The sequence below is a fragment of the Mycteria americana genome, chromosome 1 (assembly GCF_035582795.1).
Source record: "Mycteria americana isolate JAX WOST 10 ecotype Jacksonville Zoo and Gardens chromosome 1, USCA_MyAme_1.0, whole genome shotgun sequence".
NCBI lineage: Eukaryota > Metazoa > Chordata > Aves > Ciconiiformes > Ciconiidae > Mycteria > Mycteria americana.
In genome coordinates, this window is record NC_134365.1 from 189,924,029 (window position 1) to 189,939,987 (window position 15,959).

The following is a 15,959-nucleotide window of genomic DNA, read 5'->3' on the forward strand; positions in this document are numbered from 1 at the left end:
TGGTTTTAAGGGAGTTGAGAAATCATTTAACTTTAAAATCAAGGTGATTCAATTTAAACCCTCTTGCAATCTTGTTTTTTGTAAATTTAGTACAATAGATTAGCATAAACATTAATGAACATTCAAAATCATTTATTCCAGTTAAAATCCATTCTGAATTTCTTATAAGCAAAACATATTTTAAGCCTGCTTATTATATGAAAATACTCTCACTGCTGTTCAGCAGAGCAGTTAGGTGTATGCACGTTAGTCATACAAGTACACAAAAATTCAGCTAGACTCTCTGGTTGAAAGACAGCATCGAGAAAACATGTATTACAAATAGCATAAAGCAGTCAATCTGTGTTTACAATGTTTAGCAGATAATTTTTATTAAATTCAGGCATAAAATTTTCATTCAGTTTAAGTAAGCCAGAGATGGATGTCATTATGAGATTTACATACCATTAGCTCACATCAATTGATTAGCAGCCGAGCTCTGTGGTACAAGGCTAGTTAGATACATTATTTGTGATGCCAGGAGGCTGCAGGTCAAGGAGGTTTACTGGCTGCATGCTCATTTCCTTTGCCTTTGTGATTACTTGATAAAATGAAGTGCATCACTGTGAACAATTGACCCTTTCGAACAATCCAGACTGGTCAGCAGCCTAAATCCACATTTTAAAGCAGTCATTATAGCCTCAAACTTAAGAGTTTCCAGGGTGCAGACAAAGGTGTTGTCCTCCTTCAGTACCAGTCGTGTACCGTTTTCAGACTTTATGAAGTACTTGAATTGAATAATATTTGAAGATACTGAAAACTCCTCCGGAAATCCGTCCAGCCTGCTTTTGGACACCAGTACAATTCTGGATTTTATTTTTGCAATGAAATCAGGAGCATTACAAAAAATTCTAAGTCCTTGTGAACGATCGTGGCTGTCAGTTATTTCCAGGAAAGTAGTCTCTCGAGATGCTAGCTGTTCCTTCTCCCACCTTGATTTCACTGCATCCGAGAGTACCTTAAGCTGGAAAAAATCTGCTTCTTGTGCCAAAAGTTGATTTTCTCGAAACCCTTCTGGTAGCAGAAGTTCTCCATTTCGTAGGAAGTTGAGAATGTGTCTGAAAAGGAGTCCATCTCTGTCTATGAAGTAATGACCGTCTGCATCAAATGGGCACATTATTTTTCCATTTATGATCCCTTCCAGAAAAGAATCTGGATACTTGGTTAGTGTCTGTTTTTGTGTGATATATAGATACCCACCAACATTCAGAGTAATCAGAGACGTTTTATAGTCCTTGTCTTGCTCAGAGCCTTCGGAGTTGCTGTGTTTTTCTTCGCATTCCTTCTCTCTTCTGTTTATTTTTCTCTCCATTGTCAAAGCTAGGACAAAAAGCTAGCTATCTTGCTTAGTTCTCAGCTTGCAGAGAGATTTTTTTTTTTTTTTTTTTAAAAAAAGCACCTTTATTCAGCTCCGACACGATGTTGGAATGGAAATGCTGCTAGCATTGCTCCGACTGTCAGCTTGGGTTTGCAGTAGGTGGCGTATCAGCTGTGTATGCAGGGAGATATCAGGAATATGACTGTAAAAGAGAATTTGCATTTAACTGTATAAGGGAAGAAGGGTATAACAACTGTTTGTCTTTTTTTCCTTTAAGTCTAGGAAGTTTACATAGTTTGGGGGGGTTATTCACAGAAATGCATACTACTATTCTAAAAGACACCTTATTTTTAATGCTTTAAGATGTATATGTAGTATCAGCTGGCCAAATCATGTTTAGTGCTTATGGTGTTAAACAGATATTTTCATTTATGTTTCAAGGATTTTAATTTTCACAAAGCGTCTTTTCACATTTTTTTCATACCAATTACGGTACCTGATGCATACAGCAGGACAACACTGAAAGGAAAGGTGTCTGTACAAGGGGGGGTGTCGTCTGTGGAGTGTGTGCACGTACATATTCCTCATTTATCAGACACGTGCGCAGTGGTAAGATGTTTTCACAGAAGGTACTCTGGAAGTGATGCTGAGGACTTGTCGGTCTGCCTGTTTTAAGTTTGTGGTGAAAGCTTCCATTTGCAGTCGATGGGAGTGTCCGCACCAACACAAGAACTGCAGCCTGATTAGGTTTTGCTTTTTGCCTTTCTCTATGCCACAGATAAAAACTGTTTTAGAGAGATTTACTATTTATGTTGGTTCTTTTAAGCCACTAAGGCTATCTAGCCTCAGTTTGTTCTTTCTCGTTAGAAACAAGTCAGCTGCCCTGCGGAACAAAGGGTTAGTGTGCCCACAGATAGCGTTGAACATCACATAACATTATAGCTTAGCAACACTTGGGTACAGGGAGGGGGGAAACGTCGGCAGAGCGCACTTGAATCAGATGGCTGTCTTCTCTCCATGGATCTGTGCTTTGAAGCTCGCTCTCGGTTCCCCCTTAGAAAAAGGTTTCCCCTTTAAACATTTGCAGCTGGGAGCAGGAAAGGGAAAGCTCTCCGCACATCTCTGTGTGCGTTTCCTTGGGGAGCGGGTGGGAGCCACAGCACGCATTCCCCAGCACGGGCCGGAGTGAGTGCTTGCCTTGGGCTGGACCTGGAGAGGAGGTCCCATCTTTTTCAAGATTTATTTTTCACTTCACAGGTAGATGTCTCCTGCTTTGCCCAATTAGCAGTGAAAAGTCAGATTATTCTTCTGTAAATTCTTCTGCTCTATTTCAAATATTTTATTCCTACTGCTCCCACTGTCTGTAAGGCTGTTTATCGATACTGTAGAGTCATCACTATAATATTTTATTAATTGATAACTGAATCTAGTAGAAATCAATGCACTTTTTTTTACTCATTATTCTCCTTGCCAAGGTATTCCTAGCACTGATACGCTAAATTTTTCTGCTGCTGTATGTGATATATGAAGCAGATATTATTCATTAGATTTGATTTGTCAGGAATTAGTCATGGTTTTAATTTTAACTCTTCAATGCCATTGATATGTTTAGGATAACTTCAGTCAAAGAGATTTCAACCAGTTCCTAATTTTTCAACATTTGGACTTTTTTCAAAATTAACTCCTTTCACAATTATTGAGTGAATAATTGAGAAAATGAAAGAGCTAATTAGTTTCAGGTATGATTTTTTTTTTCTTTTGCCATTACAGGAGACATCCGTTCAAATTTAGTTTATTGTCAAGTGATGGAAAATTCAGTTAATGTGCTTAGATCATGCATAGGTACAGTGTTGAACCATCTTAGTGGCTGTTAAACCCTAAGAGAATGATTTTTGTGGTGCTTTCATCTGACACAGTGATCTTGAAATACTTTGAAGCTGAACTCAGAATGTCCTGGCACAAGTAAGTAGGGATTTCCAAGGAGAGCTGGGATTTGTAAAAGATATGAAATTTTTCATGGCCAGCTAAGCTGTCTACATTTTAAGAGACAGCAGTTACAGAACAGTATCTCCTCACTTAGTTTTTCATGCTCATCATCTTCTGAATGTTCTAACACTTGCAGTTGAAATTTTCCACTTTTGTGAACGAGTAAGTATTCTTTGAAAGATCATGCAAAATCATTTTAGTGGTTTGTATGATAAAATATTCAAAATCGATTTGATGTGGAAAATATACTCTGTGGAGATCATGAATATTTACATTTAAACCTTTGAGACTTGAAAAATGTAAAGCTGCTGTAAAATTTTCATCACCACAAACCCATGTAACTTTACTTCACTGCAGCTGACAGTCATCTGTAACACAAAATTAAAAGCCTGGCACCTCTTTGTGAAAATTTTCCACTTTCTGTGCCATACTACAAGACAAATTTTCCAAAGAGCCCTCATTCTTCCTATGGACTTGGTGATGCATACGGTATTGCAGCGTGCATGTAGTTTTAGTGAGGTGGTTTCATATAGCTCACTATTTAGTGAAGGTGTAGCTATGCCTAGAGGAACTGGATTTCTTTTTTCCTGTCTTTTTGTCCATGCACTGGAAGGTCATCCAAAAGTTCATTTTGGTAAAGGTATGCAAGCATTTCTTGCAATCAAGTTAGAGACTTTGACCATTCTTGTGTTCTGAGAGTCTTTGTGTTGTGCACCAGGCATGTGATGGCTGAGACGTGCCCAGCACGTCCAGGATCTTCTTGCTTCCCACTTGAATTGAGACAGAGCAACTTGCTGCTTCGTGCTGTCCCATGCTGTGAGCAAACTGCCTCTGTTTCTGCCCTGTACAGCTGAAGTATCCTGGTTGCTGATGTTGGTAGCTAGCAATCCTGAAGTGACTGCTGCTTCACAAATTGTTAGTGTCACCTGTTCGCTGGGATTGGCCATTCAAGGGAGTAATAGCACTGGAATCCAGCAATTGCAAGGATATTGTTTTGGTTCCAGATTAAGTCAGAAAATACACTAAGCACTCTCTCTCACACACACTTAAGAGAGTGGCTGTAGTAGTAGTACTCCATTTTCAAGTTACTCACCCTTTGGGCTGTATCAGGAGGGCAATCCATGGAGCTTTTAATTTTCTTCACAATCAGACAAGCTGTCCTGGAGACAGTGAAAATGCAGTGCCGGTGTCTATCAGCTACACAGGAAAACAAATCCAAGGAGGAGCAGGGCTAGGCATCTGCCCCATATTCTGTCCTACATGTTTCCTTTTGGAAAATAACCTCACTCCTCCTCAACTTCCATCCTCCTCCTGAACCTCCTGGTCTGGAAGCTTGAGCACACCATGGAGCTGAGGGTTCAGAACTGGAGCACACCACAGAAAAGTTGGTGCTTTACCTAGAGTTCAGCTTACTCACATGTCTGAACAGCATCAGCTTCACTGAGAGTCTGCTGTCAGTGAAAATGACCTGACAGAAAACAGCTACTTCTATTTATTACAGAACAAAAGGATATGAGAGAAATCTCAGCTATAAGAGGTAGAGATTTTTTTAAGTGTATTAGGAAGCCGTGCTAATGAAATCTGTTTGGGTTATTGAGGCAATTTGCTAGTCATTTAATGTCATAACACAGAAAATTGGCCAGGTTGTTGGACAATTAAACCGTTCAATAGTTACTATCTCACAGTTTTAGTAGCATAGACATTCTCATTCCAATAATAACTCCAGCCGGGATGTTGATTAACAGCTACTGAAGACAAGCTTTACACACTAATTGAAATTGAAGATTTTCAAATCATCAAGTCTGAACAATTTGCATTCAAGAGTTTTAAAAGAGCTATCTGAGAAACTCTGTCAACAGTTGCTGTTGATATTTTTAATAATTTTTGAGCACTGCAGTTCTGCAAGACTGAAAAAACAAATGCTGTGCCAGTATTTGAAAGGTGAAATGAATGGCCCAGGTATTTAAAAATGAAAAGAGACTGTATGAAAAACAATAAAACATCTGACTTGGAAGTCAATCAGTTAAAAATTAAGGGAGAGTAATATAATACTAATCAATGTGGGTGGAGGGAAAAATTGATTGTGCCAATTTTTTTTCCTTTTTTTTTGATTACAATTTGTTCAGCAAAGGAGGTAATGCTTTTTTTTTTCTGTTAATCTTTGAGTATGTCGCATTTGTCATCTTGAATTAGAATATATGCTGTATTAGTTTCCCTCTCATTTAACTATAGAAAAATTATTTGCCAGGTTTCAAACTCGCAAATGTTAAGCAGAGAATTACCACTAAAATATTGCTGTGATTTGGTTCTTGGTCCTATTTATTTTTAGTCAGCGCTCAAGAAGGAGTTAGTTACTGATGAAGTTTGGAGATGAGACAGACTGAGAATGTAATCAATAAGGAGATGCATTGCTGATGCAGAACCATTTGGGTAGTTGGTTAGGATAACGTTTTAATAAAGCCAAATATGAAGTTTATACTCCTAGGAATATCCTGTAGACGGGGCTTGCAATATGTATGTTTGCGGGAGGGGTAGGGCAGAGGCTATGCCCTGTGTATAATGCATCATTGACAACTGAACATGAGGTCATCATTCTGTGCAGTGGTCAGTAAAACAAATGTACTGTGCATCTTTGGATGAAGACTGGGCAATCCTATTCTCCAGCTGTGTAGCTACCAGGGAATGGTGATCTGAGAAGGGCAACAGCTTTGAGGCTGCCCTTTGAATGGAAGAGAGGTGCCACAAAGTGCCTCTGGTCTGGAAGAGCAGAGCTGAGGTCTAGTGTAGGAGGGGGCTGCTCCTTGTCCAGCCATCACATGCAATAGCCTGGGAAGCTACACAATGGTGTATGTGGGCAGCAGGAACTACTGGGGCTTCCGACTTGGACACTGAAAGCAACAGCCCAACTTCTACCTGCTGAGGAGCTGGAGGCACATGTGCCCATAGCCTGTCCTTACTGCACTTTCTTCCACTTTTTCCTGCTGCCTGGGAACTGTGGTCCTGAGGCAGGTCTTCATCCCCTCCTTCCCTGGCACCTCTCACAAAGAGGTAAACTCTAGATCCTGTCCCACATGCTATCAAGTCTGGCTGTGGGGCCCACAGCTCAGGAGAGATATTCATGAACTGAATTTTCTCAGGCCAGTAAGAATGATTAAGAAGCTGAAAAATAGGCCTAATGGAAGATTCAAGAAAACATGATTTATTTGTATTAGGCTTGATAAAGGTGGAGAGTGCATAAGTGCTTGGATGAACAGAAATGCTTTCATAGCAGGCTCTTCAACTTAGCAGTCAATGGTCTAACAAGACCCAGTGGCTGGAAATTGGAGCTGGGTGCAGTCAGACTAGAAAAGTAACACGTTAAAATCTCCAAGCCAGTCCATCTCTCTCAAAAAAAAAAAAACAAACAACCAACCCCAACCCCTATCAGATCATCTTCTGCACAATTCCAGTAAATTTCCCCAGTGCCTGTTTATTAAGATTGCCATTTTATCCACATTCTGTTCATTTGATGGTGATTGTCAGCAGGATTTGAAGCTGGAATCGGCATCTGCCCAGCATATCTCCCTGTCATCTCACTCAAAAAGTCAACAGCTGAAATTCCTTTATGAATTTGTACTGTGGCATTCAGGCAGGGAGGTCAGGGTGAGCATACATTTGGCAACTAATGATGAAGCTACCGGTTATGTAGACCAGCCTGTCTGGAGCTGCACTCACAGTGTACTTGCACCTGCTACCCTGCGCATAGGGCAACTGAGAGTGTAAGATGCTTGGGAAAATGTCTGTTTTCCCTTCTAATCACTGGTCTTAGCTAGTCTTCCAGACCTATTCATTTATCTTCTACTATCTGCTTTATTTTGAGTACGTATTTTTAACAGGGAAATTGCCACTTTCATGCCTTATTCATCCTTTGGCTTCTAGGCTGATGTGACTATGGAAACACCAAGGCAGATATGTAGTACTTTGGATGTCTTTTCATTGCAGCTCTGGTCCTGCAACACGTGAAGACAGACCCAAGTCTCTGAACCTGAGTTTGGTGAATGAGGGCTAATTAGGCTGCGAAGGGAGTAAAAACTGTGTTCCCCCACTACAGTCTTGCATCTGGAGGTTTGCATGCATCTCTGCAGATTTATTCTGCTAGACTCTGGATGTGTTGAAATCCCCAAGAGGGTCCAGGGAAAGTGGGACATAAACCTTGGCTTTTGAACAGTGGATGAGCTTTGACAGCAGACTAGCTTAGCTGCAAGGCGGTATTCTTGGAGACTGCGGACAGCCTTGTACTGTGAAGTGACTGGAACATTGAAAGCCAAATCCGGATCAGTGGTAATTAAAAGAGGGTATTAGCCAAGACATCAAAGATGAGATATTACTAAGGATAAGCATGTTTAATTGGCAGGTTCATTTCCTAAATAGTTGGTGTGGGGAAGCTATCTGGTTCACTGATCCTGATTCTTAAATTTAAGAATAATTTGAAAGTTGTGCAAGGTGCAGAGAGATTGGTAGCGGCGTGTCGGTGTTCAGACAGCTGGGCTGGATGGCTCTGATGAGTATAGGCTAGTTAGTGTTGAACCTGTACTATAGAAACTAGTGGAAAAATTGTCATGGAGTTCAAGAGGTAGAAAAGATCGGAAATATAATGAACGCTAGCAGACATGGCTTTATGTAAAGGTTTTCTGGTCAAACAAACAGAATTTTGTTTATTTTGGAGATTGTGAGTTAGATAAAGTAACAGCTGTTTGCAGCCTACTTAGCATTTCGTATTGTACATAATTTAGAATCTTGTGACATTCTGATTTATGTCTAAAAAAAATAGCACAGAACAAGATTAAAAACTGACTGACAGTTATCAGAAAGTAATTATCAGTAGGAAGCCACTTGGGTTGTAGTTTGAAGGGCTTCCTCCAGGATTAGCAATAGGGACAGTAGTAAGTGAGAATCACTGCTTATAAAATGTGTTGTCATTGACACAAATGCTGGTCAGACAGTGAATAACTACGACAGGACTGTCATGATGTGACTGGGATTGCTTAATTCACAGAATCTGTTTAAAGACAATGCATTTTAACCAAGCCAAAGGCAATTATACACCTAGGAACAGAGAATGCAGAGCACATAGGTAAAATTTGAGGCTTAGAAAAGAATCAAAATAGATGTATTAGTGATATAATAGCCAGTCAGCTCCATCAACCCCCAGAGCCTGATTTTTAGAGACAAATTGATCTTAACCCAGTTTTAGCCACCTAAACATGAAGCACAGTCATGGGATGCAGACACACACTTCCCCACAAAAAAACGCCAAAAACCAAAATCACAAAAAAACCACCAGCACAGGGCAGATCATTGAATCCTAAAAGAGATGAGACCAGTTTTCTTCTGAAAGTCTTCCTTCCTCCCTTTCTCAGCTAAATTCAGAGATTCTGCTGAATAACCTTGAGATGGCTTAAGTGAGGCGAGAGAAATTCCAGCTCCTGTATCTGTTATTTTACCTCCGTGTATGGTTTTGGTAAGACCAGTACAATAGTATTATGTCTATTTTCTGGTCTCTGTATTCTTAAAACATCATTGCAAGATTGAACAAGGTGCAGATAAGAGACCCAAAACTGATATAAGTGTGGCATAAATGTCTTGTGGTGAGATAATGCATGAGCTTGAATTACTTCATCTATTGAAAAGGTGATTGAGAAGTGACTTGATTACAATGTGTAAGTACTTTCAAAGAGAGAAAACACCAGGTACTAAAAGATTCTTTAGCATAGTATAGAAAGTCATAAGAAGAACCAACTGCTAGAAGCTGAAGGCAAATTCATATTAGAAATTAAGCAGCAATATTAGTACCACTTTAGCCACAAATAAGTTACTAGGTTCTGTATGGAAGAAAGAGGATAAAATTTGTCTGTGATACACAGGAGGTCAGGCAAATTTGCCAAGTTGTCTCTCCTGACTGTAAACCTTAGGAATCTGTAAAACTAGAAGTGTTTTAATACAAATCTTCTTTGTTTTATTCAAAACTACCTGGAGAAATATGGCATTCTTATTTCTTTCAAGGATTTAGTTTAAATCAAACCAAGAAATTTTAGATTAAATCATTTTAGAATACATGGTGTCAAAGTAATTGCTCTCTGCATTATCCAGGGAGAGGAGACTTAGATTTCCAGATGCAATAATATTTCCGTATATAAGGCAATGGAAAAATTAGAGGCATCTCAGAGTGCCTTGTGTTACTTGGCATCAATACTTCTAAGCGTTTCTGTTATCTTCTGTGACATTGCCAGCCGAAGGTGACAGTGACAGTGTAGTACCCTACGCCAAGAGCAAGATGAGTCTCTCTGTTGGAAGGACATTTTGAATGGGGAGAGCTAATCAAGCCATTAAAGCTCATCCTTTCTTGTTATGCAAGGCTGTTCCAGAGGTGTTTGTTTTACACATATTGCACTGGCTATGCCCAAAAGAGATGGATAAATTGTCACGCACACCCCCCCCCCCACACACACTATGCACTAGAACATCGTAGTACAGAAGCAGGTGTTTGCCCACCATCGCTTCTCTCTTTCTTTCTACATCAAGTTGCTTTTAATTTTTGGGCTTTTCCACCTTTACAAAGTAGGCTGGTACTATTGCACTGCTCTGTTAGTTGTCGTTGCTTTAGGCAAAAAGATGTTCACATTGGATTACAAAGGGACTGTGTTACAGAGGTGAATGTACAGAGAGCAATATTAACTAAAACTTGGTATGTGATCTCCTGGATTACTAGCTGCAAGTTTTTATTTCTTTTCCCCGAGTCTTAGCATATGTAGTATTATTACTTTATTGCGTTATGTTCCTTTAGTGAACAATTTTTTTATTGTAAGAAGGCGAAAATAGGTTACTCTTTTTCTGAGTATAGGAATAAAATTAACTCTCATTTTATCTTCCACTAATTGTGGGTATTTTGATGATTGGGTTCTCTTTGTAGATTATTTTTTCATGGTCACTGACTATATTCAATGTACACTTCCAGAAAACAGTTCCTAGATAAGCTGGGTGCAACAATCTAGAGAAAGGAGGACCATACAGTTACCATCTCTTATTTAAAATTTGGTCTTTGTGATTCATTCTTAATATGCAAAACATCTAATGGCGAAATAAGGAAGTCTGGGGGATACCAGCTGTGCAAGCAAATTTTTCCTGCTTATTGCTTTGGTGTCTAAATAACAGAGATTTTAGAACTTAATTTGAGATTTGAGAACTTGTAATTACATTATATTTACTAAATGCTTAATTAGTGAAAAATAATTCAAATGTTGACTGAGTTGGTGAATCTTATTTTAATGTCCATTTTTGCTTTGGTTTTTTCATTCTAGATAAACTTTCCTTGGAAGGAATAGTGGTGCAACGTGCTGAATGCAGACCTGCAGCTAGTGAAAATTACATGAAACTGAAAAGGTAGGAGTGCTCTATTGCAAATGGATATGTGATATCTGACTTTGATGCTTTTATTATTGCCTCATTAGGGATGGATGACTTCAGTATTATCACAGTCTTACATAGGATTTATACTGGATTGGAACTGTTCTTGCTTTTGGGGTGGATTTACTGTAGGGAAGGAATGAAGGCTGGTGTGGAGCTTGTACCTCCCTCTGGTATTGTCTGGTGGGATGATGGAGACTTCTGTGTTCCATCATGTGCAAAACTCTTACTTGAGCACACATTGTGCATCTTCATACCTGAACGTATGAATGTATGGCTATATTCAAATGTGATTAAAGCTGAATTTCCTGAGGACTTAAAGGTTTACATTGGTCTGGTCAGGACAGGCTTCTGGCGTATGGTTTTCTGTGTGGATCATCCAAATTTAATTCCACTTAATACTGTGCCATGCTAGATGAAGAGCACTTCTGAAAAGGTATTTTAAATGCCCAAAATAGGAAAGAGTTCAGGAAGAAGTGCTAGACCTAAACTGGCATGCTTGCTAGAAAAGGTAGTGGCTGAAAATGTCGGAAGTGGCATGGAAACCACAAGACATAAATTTAACAGAATAATTTAGTGATTTTTGAAAATTTAATCCAATACATCTAGAATTTACCATGTGATTCACATATCATATGGATAATTAACTTGATGACGTTCTCTAGTAATAAATCAGATTTTGAATTGAATAGTGAATTATATGAGATACATACTTATGTATTTTAAGCATGTGGGTTTTAATGAAATCACCCTTTTATATTGTCAGTTTGTTGTAAATAGAGAAATGCAAAGCAGGAGATTTCAGGAAGAGAATCGTCTGTGACTAGTTTTAGAATCATCAAAAGAAATGCAGAAGAGGCAAAGTGATGTTTTTCCCCAATTCCTGATGCATTTTCTGTGTATCATATACTACATTTACAGTATCTTACATTTTATTAACCTCCTCTGTCATCTAAACTGCTCCAGTATTTCCTTGTTGTGTTCATTCAATTCTGAGACTTTATGTTCTAGCTGTTGGCAAATCAGTACCATAAGTTTGCTCATGTACAGTGAACTACTTCATTTCAGACTGTGTTCTGTGATTGCTATCATGATTTTTGTCATCAGTGTGAAATGGAGTATGAAGCAAATGTGACGTTACTAGAAAAGGATTCATTTCAATCTGGCAGTTTTAAATATATACAAATATAGACTGTGGGGTGTATTTGCTTCATAATTGTTTTAATCACAGGTTGCCTGATCTAAGTGCTTTTTTGCATTTTGTACACAGTCTTCTATTAGTTGATCAGATAAGCTTCTTCTGGTAAAGCCACAGCAGGAGACCAAAACAAAACCGATAGCTTTAATGACATACTACCCAAACTTTGACTTTGTCAGCATTCTACTTTGTCACGCACGCATGCATGCAGCCCCTCCCGGTCTTTGATTTTTGTCATGTTCAACTCCTTTAGGTGCAACAAAGATATAAACAGGAAAGCAGGTTTTGTGTTTGGAAGCACTGGCAGCTTAAAACTGACGGTACCCTTGTTTTTTCTTTCCTGTAGAAAAATTGTCAGGCTCTGTATGCCTAGTTTCTAACTTTTCATGTTATTAAAGATTTTTTGCCTTTTACCAAAAAGTTAAAAAAATATATATATCTTATCTGGTGGGAATCAGCATGAGATTTAGCAGCTCTAGCAGTCACAGCCTCAGAAGAAATTGGTTTATGTCCAATTATCGTCTCTGGTATTTGAGTAGTAGGATCTAACTTTTCTCTTCACTGCCTTTACTCTCTCTCCCACCCTCAACATGCTGCAGTCTGTATTTGTGCTTTAAAAAAGTGACAGCATTGAAGATAAACCACATAAGTCCTAGAACTGTGTTATATTAAACCATTTTTATTCACTTTTCTATTTACTATTGTGCTTTACATGAGAGAGACTCTCCAAAGGTGGAATTGATAATATTGATAAAACAGCAAGTCTGTTGTGTAGGCTTTAAGTGCTACAATAGTAAATTGAGTCGGGAAGGAAATAAAATTAAAAGATAAATGCAGTTGCTTCAACTTTGAAGATCTAGAAAATGAAGTTAAGCTGCACACTCCAATAACTGTAATCATTGGTTTTCTGAGAGCTGGCAGTGACCAAAAGGGATTATATGCCTCCCTGGTATTAAATGCAGATATGGATCCCCTCTATTTTACCCTCTGTATCTGGGTCAAGGAAATTGGCTGCTGGGTGCGTGGCGTGGCATTTGATTTCCATGCTGCTCTGTAGAGTTTCAGTGAGAGGACAAAGTGATGGTCCTGTGATGGGGTTGCCAGCAGTTAGATGGGACATACGTGTGACGTGTGGGTTTAAGGATGGGTAATGAAAGCACAAGAATTTGGTGACACGTATGGGTGAAAGCATTGTCAAATGTAGCAGATGGAAGGAAGAGTTTTTGTCAGGGACCAACCTTTGATTTAATTGTGGGAAGGATGTAGATGGCTGATGTTTAGAACACTTTGAATACAAGGTACAAATGTGTGTCTAGGGATAACTAGTCAGAAAGGTAAAACAAAGGTTGTGTGACCTTCACTTGGTATTTTCCATTTTGGAAGTTCTATTGTTGGCAGATTGATTTATTTTTTTCCATTTTCCTGAACTTCAAGTTCTGGAAGGAGAACAAATACCATGAAACACCTGCTATCCTGCACTAGTAAAGCTTCATGCTATTGAATTTCCTAGAAATTTTTTATTAACAATGTATTTGTTCTTTGTAATGCCTTAATGATTAGTTATACATTTGCAGTTACTCCTGGTGATGCGGTTGCGGCTAGCTGGGAAATAATATGTGGTTTCCAAGCACCTGTCCTAATTTCTGTCTTGTGGGAGTGGATCTCATGGTCTTACTTAAAAATATTTGGACTGCATGATGGAAAAAAAATAGGCAGACTCTGTTCCCAACTGCAGACAGTTTTACTGTGTGGTAGTCACAGAAGATACTGTCTCTACGCTACTCTTTCTGGTTGATGCTTCCCTTCTTGCCCCATCAAGCCTGTAGGACATAGGAAGACAGTGGCATGTGAACTGTTGTAGCAGAGGGTGTGTATCACAGATGGGGTTACATACAAGGTGCATTGTAGAGTGCACACTATATTTGCACCAGTCTTGTGCCCCCACCATGCATGTCACCTTAGGTAGGTGGCCTTTTCCTTCTGCCAGGCTGCCCTAGGTAGACTCCACATCCACCCCAGATGGTCCTACTCAAACTAGATTATTTTCTTCATCTCACTGTAGTCAGCTATCCCCCATAAGGAAGCATTATCTGTCCCTTAATTTTGTCTTTCTGAGGTTTAAGAGATTGTTATTTCCATTACCTTCATTCCGTGGTCCCAGTACTTAATCGCCTTGGGGTTAATGACTCCCCAAAGAGAGAGGTCTTCCAAGAGGCTAGTCTGCACTGGGAAGGATGGGACACAGGGAGAGAGGAGTCCCCCAAACATTTAGGATCCCCTCAGGCTCCAGATGACTTGAGGGGAGATGAGAATAAGATTTTGATACTCCTGAGGGGCTTTTGCTATGCACAAAAGAGAGAAAGTGAGGGACTAGTATGCACCCCACCTCATATTCTCCCTGCCAAATTACCTGTTTCCATCATTGCACTGGTCTTCACGTCTGTTCTGTTCTTCCCTCTGACCACAGCAAACCCTCTTCTTCCCCAGTTTTTTCTAAGTCCCCCTTTCCCATTTCTGTATACTTCTCTTTCTCCATTTCTTCACAGAAACATTTTTTAATTTTTTTTTTTCCCAAAAATAATTTGAACACATCTCAAGCTACTTTTCTTTTCGAGGAAAAGTTGAGGAGAAAAAACCATAATCTCTGGGAGATCAATATCACTTCTGCAAAGCTCCAATTCAGACTGACATTGTCAAGTTGAGTAGCTACAACAAGGTCTCCAGGACTGCTCAGGTCCTTTGCAATGGGGTGGCTGGGCACCAGGCTCGCAGTTCTCGGGGGAGGGTTTGAAGGCACATGCAAAGTGCATCTCAAGCGGTTGTTGAATGCAGTGTTTGATAGCGCTTCCTCAACAATAGTGGATGGCAGGCAAAAACTGGGATAAAATCAAAGCCCTTGTTTCCTTCTCAAATGTGCTAGGGAAATGCTGGTCGCCTTTCGAAATGGATTTTGGGAGACTCCGATTCAACTACACACAATCTGAATTACTGGACCCTCCCAAACTGTATACCAAATAAAAAAAAAAAGGAGTCCCAGGATTTCAGAAAGCCTAGAAAGAGCTGACATTTAACGCTGCGGTGAGGCTGGTAATCCCTATAATTCTCTTAAGTAACTTAAAAATACATCTTGAAGATCATTAGTGTAAATGGTAGTTGCCAACATGGCAGCTTGTAACAAGGCTGCAAGAATTTTGTATGTCTTCTTGCTTTTTCTGTTAAGAGTTTTCTCCAGAGAATGTGATGAAAGTCCTTGGGAAAAGCTACTAGAAGAAACATACATGATAGGCTTTTAGGAGAACTGGGTTGTAAGCTGTTCTAGAATAATTAATGAACTTCCACATTTGAAAAGTCACAGTTCTTTACGACCATATTACGTAGGCCACTAGAAGTCCTGACCCTTCATGGTCCAGGCCAAGCAAGTGAAATTTAATTAGTGCAGACTAGTTGCTCATCTTCTCTAAAATCCTGTGAGAGTATTGACTGACTGACAGTTCAAGTACATTGCTGGAAACGAGCATTATGCCAGGTTTTTTCCCCCAAATACCCCCTACTAGCAAAAGAAAATGAATAATTTGACCAGCATGGCACTTCATATATATTTTTGTAGGTATGCTCAGTTGGCTATGAATTCCCTTTCAAAATAAATATGTATTAATACATTTGTGCATTTTCCACGAAAGCTGACACGCTGCACAAACGCTGTTCAGTTGTTTGAAGTGGGAGGCCATTTTACGCAAAGCTGAGATTGCATCTGCCTGTCAGTCAATGCAACCTTGATTTTTCAAGTATCGAAGATCAATTTCTTTGTCTTGAAGTAAAATTCAGCATAAAAAAAGACGTTCCGTAGGATGTTTTGAGTAATTCATCATTAAGTACAAAAAATATAATTTTTCCATGTGCTAAAATATTTCCAGTCCCAATTTTTCCTGCAGAATAATGTGCAATTTGTAAAAAATTATCTAATAATCATGTTCA

At 39.2% G+C, this 15,959-nt stretch overlaps 2 protein-coding genes across 3 annotated transcripts in view; one reads left to right on the top strand and one right to left on the bottom strand.

Moving 5' to 3' along the window:
* GTF2F2 (general transcription factor IIF subunit 2) overlaps nucleotides 1-15,959 on the top strand; it is a 92,404-nt gene that overhangs the window by 30,916 nt on the left and 45,529 nt on the right. For both annotated transcript variants that reach the window (XM_075489252.1, XM_075489242.1), the window contains one exon: nucleotides 10,681-10,762. In XM_075489252.1, the coding sequence (XP_075345367.1) occupies nucleotides 10,681-10,762 (82 nt within the window). The remainder of the gene's footprint in view (nucleotides 1-10,680; nucleotides 10,763-15,959) is intronic.
* Nucleotides 578-1,351, bottom strand: KCTD4 (potassium channel tetramerization domain containing 4). The gene has a single exon (XM_075491988.1). It carries the CDS (start codon nucleotides 1,349-1,351, stop codon nucleotides 578-580), a length of 774 nt encoding a protein of 257 aa, XP_075348103.1.

Coding starts and splice junctions, on each gene's coding strand:
- KCTD4 (XM_075491988.1), bottom strand. CDS start 1,351: ATGGAGAGAAAAATAAACAGAAGAGAGAAGGAATGCGAAGAAAAACAC.